General features: G+C 42.4%; 1 protein-coding gene across 1 annotated transcript in view; it reads left to right on the top strand.

Moving 5' to 3' along the window:
- Nucleotides 1-11,150, top strand: part of LOC103591722 — a 38,234-nt gene extending 27,084 nt beyond the window's left edge. The window contains 1 exon segment of the mRNA XM_008574233.1: nt 11,018-11,150. Within this exon segment, the coding sequence (XP_008572455.1) occupies nt 11,018-11,150 (133 nt within the window).
- The last annotated feature ends 355 nt before the right edge of the window (nt 11,151-11,505 follow it).

The following is an 11,505-nucleotide window of genomic DNA, read 5'->3' as shown; positions in this document are numbered from 1 at the left end:
GTTTGGGTGCTCTCAGGAGTCCTCCTCTGTGTCGGCCCCAAAACCTCGAACCTGCTGCCACTTGTTTGTCGATGTAGGATCGTTGTTGAAAGAATTACTCGCCTTTTGTTGCTCTTGGGAATGCAATCAATACTCTGGTATCACAGCGCACAGCTCACAGGATCGCGCTGTCTCCTGGCACGGCCGCTCCAGACCTGTCGCCATCTTCCAAGGCATCAGTATTTTTTAAAGCTCCTTAACTTATTCCATTGTGCAGCCAATGTGGGGAACCTAGAGACTGACTTCCTTGGAAACAGAGGCTAGAGACTAGTTCTTGTTGGCTCAGCCATAGACATGTTAGGAACCAGACACATTGGCAAACTAGTCTCATGATACTGTCGGCACATCACACTCAAGTATCATTTATCTTGGAGTGGCAATTTAATGTTTGGCATCTGGTGGTCTTTCATAGCTAATGCTGATCTGAAAGTGTCCAACTGAAGTCTAGAGACAATCCATACACTTAGCAGAATATGGTTTGATGGTCAAAAAGTACTTTGAGAGTCACCGGTGTAAAGAATTAAGCAAAAATGTCTGTTTTGAAATAAACTTCAGAGTTTCAAGTAAGTTTTCTAATATTAGATTATTCTACTCTTACTATGCAGAACTGTATGGCTCAGATATGCAGAATTGTATGCATATGCATACAGTATGCAGAACTGTATGGCTCAGATATGCAGAATTGTATGCATATGCATACAGTATGCAGAACTGTATGGCTCAGATATGCAGAATTGTATGCATATGCATACAGTATGCAGAACTGTATGGCTCAGATATGCAGAACTGTATGCATATGCATACAGTATGCAGAACTGTATGGCTCTTCTCCCTGCCATTTTCAAATGATGCTCTGTGACTCCTTGATACAGTTAAAGAAATTTTGGCTCTGCAGAGCAGATTATTTTACTTCACTCAATACATGTATTTACTTCTTAATGACCTAAGGATATACCATCCAGTAAATGTAATGGTCAAGCTTGTTGTTAATAGAGATCTATAGGTGTGGTACATGGGCAAGAAAACCAACATGAAATCTCTTCTTTTTTTTTTTCTAAAATCTCTTCTAATTATTTAGGATAAGATACTTCTGTAGCAAGGTTAGAAATGGATTATCTTAACTATTTTTAAAATGTAACTCATATTAAACTGCAACATAAGTCCACATTTTGCACAAAGCATAAACAATGACAATGAAATTCTAGATTATTAAGGAAAAAGTTTCTTCCATTTGGCCAACTGAGCATGCTCGCATTCTCTCTTCAGCAAATGTTTATGGAGTACCTGTTAGGTGTTAGCACTGAGCTGGGAGCTGGGATATAAAGAATTGTAAGATAATCTTTCTGCCCTAAGGAGGTCACATGGCCTTAGTGAGTGAGGCAAATGGGCAGGTCTGATACAGTGAGCTAAGGGTTGAGGTAAACACCGAGTGCAAGAGGAACCCACGCTTGGCCCTCAGCTGCTTGATTCTGGATGCAGTCACTGTACTGACTCCATGTGGCAGCACTGTCCTATAGTCCTGGCCAAATTCCTGCTGCTTGATAGGAGAGTCTGGAATGGAAAGATACATTGTCACCAGTAGTCAGAGTCTGCCACTTTATTTGTTGAATTACAGTGTCATCAGTGGGTACATTGCTGGAAACTTAAAATTCATTACTTAAAACATAGCCTACTGTGATCAATCTGCTATATATATGAGTATTTATTTTTATTTTTTCACATTTATTTATATTTATTTATTATTGAATCAATTGATTATACATATTTTGGGGGTTCAATGTTGACATATGTTGATCAAATCAATTTTATTAGCATGTATATTATTACAAATCGTACTTATTCTTTATGCCCCTTATCCAATCTCTCCTCATCTCCTTCCCCTCCTCCCTCCCACCTCTGATAAGCCTAGATTTCTTCTCTCCTTCTAAAAAAGTAACAGTTACTTTGTTGATCTTTTGCCTAGATGATCTGTCCAGTGCTGAGAGAGGTGTGTTCAGGTCCCCCACTATTATCGTACAGTAGATGCTTCTTCTGTTACTCTGGAATGGGCTTTGTGGAGAAAGACATCCTCTTCTTTTCTTAGGTCTTCTCTGGTGACTATCCCTGTGTCAATGCATTTGAGTGGCTGGTGGGCCATCTGCACAGTGGCTGTGGCATCTAGCCCCTTTTGTGGCAGCTGTGGCTATTGTGGTAGCTGTGGTGGGCCACCTACATGGAAGTGGTGTTTTTGGCATGCTCCTTGCCTGGTTGCAGGAGGAGGGGCCAGTCCCTGGCTCCATACCTCAGGACCCCAGGTGGGCCCTGTGGCAGTGGTGGCATGCCTGGATGTGGGAGGAGGGGTTGGTCCCCACTTCATGCTGCAGGACCCTGGGTGGGTCCCATGACAGTGGCAATGTGCCTGGTTGCAGGAGGAGGGGTCGGTCCCTGGCTCCATCTATTTTTACATTCTAAGATGTTGTTGCAGAGCAGTTGGGTGGGAGGGGGAGAGGGGAAGGGGGAAGGAAAGAGGGTGGGAGAAGGAGGAAGGAGGGGTGTGATTGAGGCCATGGCACCCCCCTCATTCCTGCATGTGAGACCAGGGGGCTTCCAGTGGTGGCTTGGTCATCTTTAGGCTGGTTGTGGGTGTTGGGGGGGTGTTGCTGAGGCCCTTGGTCTCCCATCACCCTGGCTCAGGAACCTGGGGAACTTCCTGTGGTTGCTTGGTGGTTGTTGCTGGGCTGGGTGCAGGTATCAGGGGGGTGTGGCCAATGCCCTCGGCCCTGCCCCCCCAGCTTGGGAGCCTGGGGCACTTCCTAAAGTGGCTTGGTGGTCATTGCTGGGCTGGTTGTGGGTACTGGGGGGCATGGCTGAGGCCCCTGGCCTTCCCCGCTCCCTGGCTTGGGAGCCCAGAGGGCGTCAGGTCCTTCTAGGTTTTATAGGTGTTCTTTGGTGAAGTGAGACCTTTACTAGTCAATATCAAACTTTTTCTCTGATCTGTGGGTATTTTGTTTTTTGTTTTAGTTCTGTGTTGGATTGTTTGCTGTTTCCACTACTTAAACTCTACACTGGTTCTAATTTGTTGTCCTTTGCTTACTTCTAAAATGGGGGAACTTCCTGTGGGGACCAGCACTTGAGTCCCGTGGTTGAGCTAAATTGCTGCTTTGCTTCTGATTCTCTGGGGAAGGCTTTTTGTTCAGCTCAGGTTTTAATGGTTGACTTTGTAGGTACTTCTGGGTCTTGCGAGGTCTGGCACACCTGGGTTGTGTGGAAACTCTTGTCTGGACCTGAGTCTTTTCAGCAGACTGCATCCCCTGCAGTTCTATATTACTGACCAGTCTACAATGAGTGGGCCTGTGCCGACTGGGGGGTAGATCAGCTGTCCTTGCTGTGCCCCAGCGTTCTCCTGATGGGCCCATATCCCCCATCACCCACGCTCCAAACACGTCCCATGGGACAGGCTGTGTGCTAGTCCCTTGCAATGACATCACTCAGATGAGTGGCTCCTTTTTTCAGTTTTTGTGGCTCCTTGCTCATATGTGTGTCCACAGGAACCCTGTTAGTGGTCTTGCTGGCCTGAGGGCTACCAAGGCCCTCTTCTCCCCTGCTGCCTCCAAGCAATTTCATAGGAAGGGCACAGCTATGGCTTTTGCCAGCTCTTGCTCCATGTGCTCAGTAGCTCCAGCCTTGGAGTGGCTGGGATTGGAAATGGTAGGAGTGATCCTTTCTTTCTCTCAGCGTAGTTTCTCCTGCCTTCATGTACTCCGTAGGTCTCTCCTCCTCTTCCCCTGAGCTCTAGTGCCCCCAGCTTGGCTCTTGTTGCTTTTTAACAGTTGTAAATTGGTTGATTTGTGAGAGAGAGTGATGCTGGGGACCGTCTATTCTGCCATCTTGACCAGAAGCCCCTATAAGAGTATTTTTTAAAGTTATATATGTAGCGTTCCTTTTGCTTGTCTTTTGTCTGAAAGGCTCACAATAGATACTTCCAAAATTATTTGCAAAGAAAGTTTAGGAAGTGACTTTTCTCTTAATGACATAATAAACAATATTGTCTTAAACTCTAGCAAAGAAGCAGATCCACAATGAATTGTTTCAGGTGAATAATATACAAATAAAAAATAACCCCAAGGCTTTGTCTTTTAAGTTAAATGAAAATATTCTTGGTGTTTAATTATATATAATTAATCATTAAAATCAATTTTTTTTCCTTTTTGTCTTTTTTCGTGACCGGTAACGGGATCGCAACCCTCGGTGTCGCGCCTGCACCACGCTCAACCAGTGAGCGGACCGGTCTCTACATGGGATCCGAACCCTCAGCGGGAGCGCCGCCACACTCCCAAGTGCCACACTCTACCGAGTGCGCCACCAGGCTGGCCCTAAAATCAATTTTAAAACTTTTTTGAAAACAAGTGCTTTCGGGCCAGCCTGGTGGCGCACTGGAGAATGCGCCGCTTGGGAGCGCGGCGGCACTCCCGCCAAGGGTTCGGATTCCATGTGGAGACCGGTTCCCGCTCACTGGCTGAGCGTGGTGCGGGCGCAACACCGAGGGTTGCGATTCCGTTGCCGGTCAGTAAAAAAGACAAAAAGGAAAAAAAAAAAAGAAAAGAAAACAAGTGCTTTCGATTGAAATTTCCTATAGCAACATCCTGGAAATTCTCAGGCAAGAACACTTTCTTGCTTGTTTAATGACCTCTGTTTCATATTAGGACTAAGTCGGTGGTTTTATACAGCATTAAAGATTAGGTTACCTAGGGAAGAATGAGCTAATCTTATGTATTATGCTTACTGGTGGATTTTGTTCTTTCAAAGTATCAATTCTGTATCATACTGTTGATTTGGCATAGCTCTGAAATGCTTATAGTAAATTTCTTTATTAATGTTTTAACATATTCTTGACCTATGAGGCCATTGAAGCATAGAGTCTTGAAAAGGAAAAAACAATAACCCCTCCTCTGTAGAGCTCACGCAGCCTTCTGTAGGGTCCCCAGAAGAGCTAGAAATATCCATCAATTGGAACACTCCATGTATTCTTCTGGTTTTTTTTTTTTAAGTTTAAAGATCTTAATTGGCTTTATTGCAACTTTAGAATTGGAAAACCATAAAATAGAGTTTTTCCACTCCTTGTATTCTGAGTCTCAGATTTTGAACTTTGTTGAGACACAGCTTCCCCCTTCCTCAGTGCTGGAAAGATAGGATTAAAAACATATGCAAAATATTAGAACAGCAAAGAATTGTATACATACAAGTGTATATGTTTGTTGGGGTTGCTAGGATGAATACAGGGATTATCAGTTAGCTTCTGACAAGGGTCTTTAAATTGAGTCTAGTTGCTAACTGTAATGAACATGAGCACTTGTAGCATTCTAAATTACTAAGAACATTTCACCCCCAAAATTATGATTGAAGGTAAATCAGTTTCCTGATGGTATGTCAGAAATGGGGCTGTGATGTAAAATTTTGTGGAGGGAATTCTATCTAGCAGTTCAAAGGAACACGATAGTGTGCATCCTGAGTTTTGCCACAGAATTATCAATAATGTTGATTTCCTCTCCATAGCTCACTTCTCTTTCTCTGTAAATAATGGTCATAATATCTCATTGCAAAGGGACCATCTGATGACAAGGTTATGTCCAAAGGAAGAGATAATTAACCTTATGGTTTTTTTTTTTTTTTGGAGAAATATTATACTGTTATTTTTTCCATTTAGTCTTTATAAGTGGAAATACTAACAATATCCCCCAACCTCTGGCAAAGAAAAATAGGTCTATAGGGAATTATATCCTTATATTTTCACAACAGCTGTGTGATAATATTAAGCTATTAGTGTACTTGATATTTGTCAAATTGCCTTTTTTTTTTTCCTTTTTATCTTTTTTACTATTTTTTTTTTTCCTTTTTGTCTTTTTTACTGACCGGTAACGGGATCGCAACCCTCGGTGTCGCGCCCGTACCTGGGACCGGCAACGGGATCACAACCCTTGGTGTTGCACCCGCACTGCGCTCAGCCAGTGAGCGGGAACTGGTCTCCACATGGGATCCGAACCCTCAGCGGGAGCGCCACTGCACTCCCAAGCGGCGCACTTCTACCGGGCCGGCCCTCAAATTGCCTTTCAGTGAAGAGAATCTTAACTCATTTTCATAGAAAGTATAAAACCTTCTTTTTAAAAATTTTGTCAGCTGGCCAGCATAGGGATTGAAGCCTGGACCTTGGTGTCATTAGCACCACACTCTAACCAACTGAGCTAACTGGCCAACCCATAACCTTCTTAAAAACTGAGCTTTTTCCTTCTGATAAATTTATATTAGAGGTACGGTTATATCTTGGAGAGATTATTTAGTTTATATCTAGGTAAAAAAATCTCAGCCCCAGCTCCAAACTCACTGGCTTTGTAACTTTGGCCAATTCAGTTAACCAGTCTAACCTGTCTTCTTCAGGTTTGTTGTGAAAATTAATAGCAATAAGATAAAGGTGTCAGGGTGCTGTGGACTGAACTGTGCCTCCCCAAAGTTTATATGCTGAAGCCCTAACCCCCAGTGTGATGGTATTTGGAGATGGGGGCTTTTGGAGGTAATTAGGTTTAGACAAGTTTATGAGGGTGGGGCCCTCATGATGGGTTTAGCACTCTTATAAGAGGAGACACTGGAGAGCTGTCCCCCTCCCTTACCCTCTCCTCTCTCCCCTCTCCTCTCTTCTGTCTCTGCCATGCAAGGACATAGCTTCCTCTCTGCAAGGCAGGAAGAGGGCCCTCACCAGGGCCCAACTATGCTGGCACCCTGATCTCAGACTTCCAGCCTCCATAACTGTGAGAAAATTAATTTCTGTTGTTTAAGACATCCAGTCTATGGCTTTTGATTATGGCAGTCCAAGCTAAGACACAGAACCAGGCACATAGTAAGCCTGCAACACATGTTATACTATTATACTTAACAGGTACTCATCAGGCTGCCCTAGAAGGAAGAAATGCACTCTCTGTTCTTGAGGTAGCAACAGTTTATGTAGATTTAAGTTTCCTTGACCCTAATTCAAAAGAGACTATACCTCCATGTAACCCTTATTTAGGTTTCTTTGGCCTTTTCAATCCTGAGCTCCTCTTTTCTCTGCAGGGATGCTTATTGACTATTTTTGGTGGCAAGTCCACTGACGGATTGCCTATTTTTACACTAATGACCATGAAGTTATTTCACTGATGCCATCAGGAAGCAACCTTATTCATTTTATCCTTTTTTTGAGTTGATATTGATAGGGGAAAAGAAGTGGAAAGGAGCCAGCCTTTGCTTCAGTTTTGTGATGTGGAAAGTCCTAAATATAATAGGATTAGAGATGAGAGTATGATAATTTATATGGCCCCTTTACCTAAGGAGCTAAATTTACAAATTTTTTTTAGCAAGTGTAAGCTAAGAAAGTGAATTAAAGGGCATCAGACTGTAATATTTCAGAGCATTACCTCCAGGCAGAAGATATTTTTCCTTTTGAAAATAGAAGATTGTGAGAAAAAAGTTGGATGTAAAAAGTTTTCCATAAGACAGAGGTGCAATTTTTATTATTATAAGAAGATATATTAGATATATTTGTTTATCATCTCTTTGCCTCCACTAGAATATAAGCTTTGTTGAGGGCAAGGATCATTGTTAATTTATTTGCTCTTGTATCCCAAACACCTAGAACTGTAAGTATACCATAAATATTTGCTGAATGAATGAAAGCATAAGCAGGGCATGAGAATTATTTTTCTGTAGGGCTGGCCAGTTACTCAGCTGGTTAGAGTATGGTGTTATATAACACAAAGGCCAAGTGTTTGGATCCCCAGCCAGCTGCCAAAAACAAGAATTATTTTTCTACCAGAGATTCATTAAAAAATATTGTTCAGGTGGGAAGTAAGAGGTGAAGACATTCTGCAAACACAATAGCCTAACTAGCCAATAGGTGTATTCACATCCCAGTGGAATGAATGTCATGTGAGAGAAGAAAAGATATTCTCTAAAATCATGGGCATCTATCTCAGCTTAGAATAACATTTTAGGAGAAAGAGCAGAAAGATCAAAGAAATCTTTGAAGAGCATCGAGAGAGTCAGTGAAATTGTGGGGATTCACTTGTGCTTTGGAGAGTGTGAAGCCATTATAATGGTTGCAACTTCAGTAATAACAAGGTAAGCCTAAAAGTTGTTGGGTCTTGGACTACAACATGGTAATTATCAAATTGCCTTTTTATTTTAACTGTTCATTGCCCTGGCTGCCCTTGAACTTCAGCCCAAAGCTCTCTCTGCAGTGTTGTCAGTGTGCTCACATAAGGCTTTGCCTCTGCAGATGACCATGGGTGTTCCCCATGCCCCTCTCTCCATGGAAAAGGAGAAAAAGACAATGCCATCTCAGAGATCGGAAATCTCCCAGAAAGAACCCTTGCAGCTGGAATCAAATTTCTTGTTATTTCTGAAACTGGAATCTGTAATAATTAGAGAATGCTGAAGGATAATGGGCTCCTGCTGCTCACCAAACACTCAGACAAAAAGAGCACCTCGGGGCCGAGCAGAAACCAAGTCTTTCCACAAAGCACTGGGTTTCTGAACACATACTGTAATCATTTCGTGACTAGGAGCTCATGGCCATGGCTTTGTGGGGTTTTCCCCAGTTTAAAGGTCTTGATTTGGCCACTTCCTTTCTTTTTTGTGCTTGAAACATGTGTGATGTCTGCTGCTTCAAAGAGGAGCTTGAGGTCCCATTACATTTCTGGTATCTTGTACCCACTGTCGGCCCAGTTCTCCCATCTAGTCTGTTTTGTGTTTCCAATGAGTGAACAGTCAATGTTGGTGAGAGGAACGTCATCCCTATGAGCACCTTCAACATCGGGTTCAAAAGTACAATCACGACCTGCCCTCTCGTTCTTGAAATATGTGCTCAGCTCTTTCAAACCTCCTGCGTCCTTATCGGTCATCACCAATTAGAAATCACTGAATCCTTTCCCTAGAGTAGTCAGAGGCGGCCCGTTTACAGTAATTTAGGCATCAGTGTCAGTTGGAAAGGTACATTATTCAGGCTACTTTGGCTGCAAGTGACAGAAATCCAATGCAGGCTGGCTTAAATAAAAAAGGAACTTACTGGCTCCTATAACTGAAAAGTCAGGCAGAGCTGGATCTCAAATGGTGTCAGGAACTTTTTCTCTGATTTTTGCCTCTGTGTTGGGTGCAAGCTTTTACCACGTGGCAGCAAGATAACTCCAGGTTTTCACTGGCCTAGTAGCTCAAGATTGTGAGGAAACACATACTTTTGTACCAGTAGAATAGCAAAAGTCCCCAGGTGGATGCTGAAAGGCATTCCATGTGACGTGCGTGTCACGAGCCCATTGCTGAGGCAGTTGTACCCTGCTGCATGGATTTCTCAGATTGGGTCTGCGCATGTGCTTGACCTTGGGGGTGGGAGTGGGGCAGTCAGACTCTACCAAGTCTTAACGATCAAAGCAGGCTTACTATAGAAGAGGAGAGAGGATTTTTCTTAAGGGAGGGAATGCTGGTAAGACAGAACACTGCATGCCCCTAGAAATGAGGTGTTCCTCTGCTACTTCTAGTCAGCATGTTTTGGGTGGTCCAGCCTATGACCCTGGCCTCTGTGATTACCGCAGAGCCCAGAAAATAGTGGCAGAAGAACAAAGAGCCGGTAGGTAATAATGCATTCTTACACCAAATAGGGCTCAAGATGAGGGGTGGTCTTGAGGAACAGCAGGTGGGAGGGATGGCCACACCTAACAAAGGTAGCCCAGTCCAGAGCACCAAGGACACTCCCAGCTGTGGCATTTAGAGGAAGAGCTAACGATGATTGGAGGTTTTGCACATGATTCTAGACAGAGGCCTTCTAGTTAATGTGTACTTATTCTTCAGTACTTGGCTCCAAAACCCTTTCCTCTGGGAAGCTTTCTCTGGACTTCACTTGCTAAGTGTAGGTCAGACCCTCTGACAGTGAGCTCTCATCTAATACCTTGAGTTCTTCCATCACAGCACTTTTTACAGTTGTTTTATATAATCATATTTAAATCAAAAGTATTTGTGATTATTTGATTAAGATCTTGCTCCTGCAGTAGGAGGCTAACTCCACAAGGTTAGGGACTCTATTAGTTTTGTTTCTTGTTTTTTGTATTTTTTGGCAGCTGGCCAGTATGGAGATCTGAACCCTTGACCTTGGGACTCTATCAGTTTTACCTACTATTGAACAGCCAGTATTTAGCCCAGTGCCTACCACATTGACAATCAGACAGTACCTGTTTTTTTAGATGAATAAATGATACGTAGGTTCTGGTAATAGCAACTGGTTTTAGTATGAAAATGTAACAAACTGCCTCCTTTTCTTGTGTCATACAGTTTAACTTTTCCACATCTTTCCTCAATTGGCCGAATTAATGAGATGCTATTATAGATAACCCAGATAACCAAAAAGAAGCTGCCGACTGGATAATCAGCCTCCTAATAATCAGGAGCCCCCTTTTACTGTGTGTGAAATTTAAATGAAAAATATGATCTATCTGGAATATAGTTGAGAACTATAGGAATCTTTGAGCTTAATGAAAGTTCTTGGCAGAAAACCAGGTCATGTCACTTCTGAATATTATTATTAACCCTGGATTCCTCTTGTAACCTCTAACTGTGTTGAAGTAAGTTTAGGACTAGAAATGAATGCTTAAATCCTATTGCTTTGTTTAAAACCTGTTGGACGGTAATTTCAAGACTCAAGTATTACCCGTACACACATGTATGCCTGTGCTTTGTATATGCCCAGCACTTTTCAATAGGCATTGTGGTCACAAGTTTACATTTCAACCTCCTCTGGTATGAGCAACTGCAAGGTAGGGATTATTCAATTATTCAATTATTTGAAAGAATCAAAATTATTTGATAAAATTTATTTTTAAGTGGGTTCATAGATAAAAGCATTCTGAAACCTTTGTTAAATAGCTCTGAATTAATAAGAAAAGAAGCCATTGGAAAAACTATGTTTTATATCTTTTTTTCCCCCTAGTGTACTATTAGATCTTCATGATGCTATGTTTAGTATGATTTGCCTGGTTCCACTGGGCATTGCAATAATTCAGATTCTGGTTTGGAGCCCATTCTCAGTCAGAAACAAGACAGAGTACACAGAGACTTTTTAAGGCCAACACCAGATATTACGGGATTCAAACAAAAGTTCGGGTGTTTGTCTGTTCTTATAGAGGTTACATTGTGCCAGAAAGCAAAACTGTTCTTTTTAACCTTTAATTTGTTTAGAAAACAAAACAAAAAAAATTCCAACAAGTATTAGGGCTTTTTGACTCTCTAATTAGAAAGTTATATATGAGTTAAGGTCTCTCTGGTGGTTGTTTCCAAGTGATCTTGTAGCCTGGACATTCCTGTAACTCTTCACCAATGACTTGCTCTGTGAGTTGCTTTGGGTTTTCCAGAGCCCACTTAGCTGTGCATACCACCAGGGATGGGGAAAAGGGAGATGTTGGTCAAAGAGTTCAAGAT

Source organism: Galeopterus variegatus, unplaced genomic scaffold (genome assembly GCF_000696425.1).
Source record: "Galeopterus variegatus unplaced genomic scaffold, G_variegatus-3.0.2 Scaffold1016, whole genome shotgun sequence".
Lineage (NCBI taxonomy): Eukaryota > Metazoa > Chordata > Mammalia > Dermoptera > Cynocephalidae > Galeopterus > Galeopterus variegatus.
This window is presented reverse-complemented; position numbering and strand designations above follow the sequence as displayed.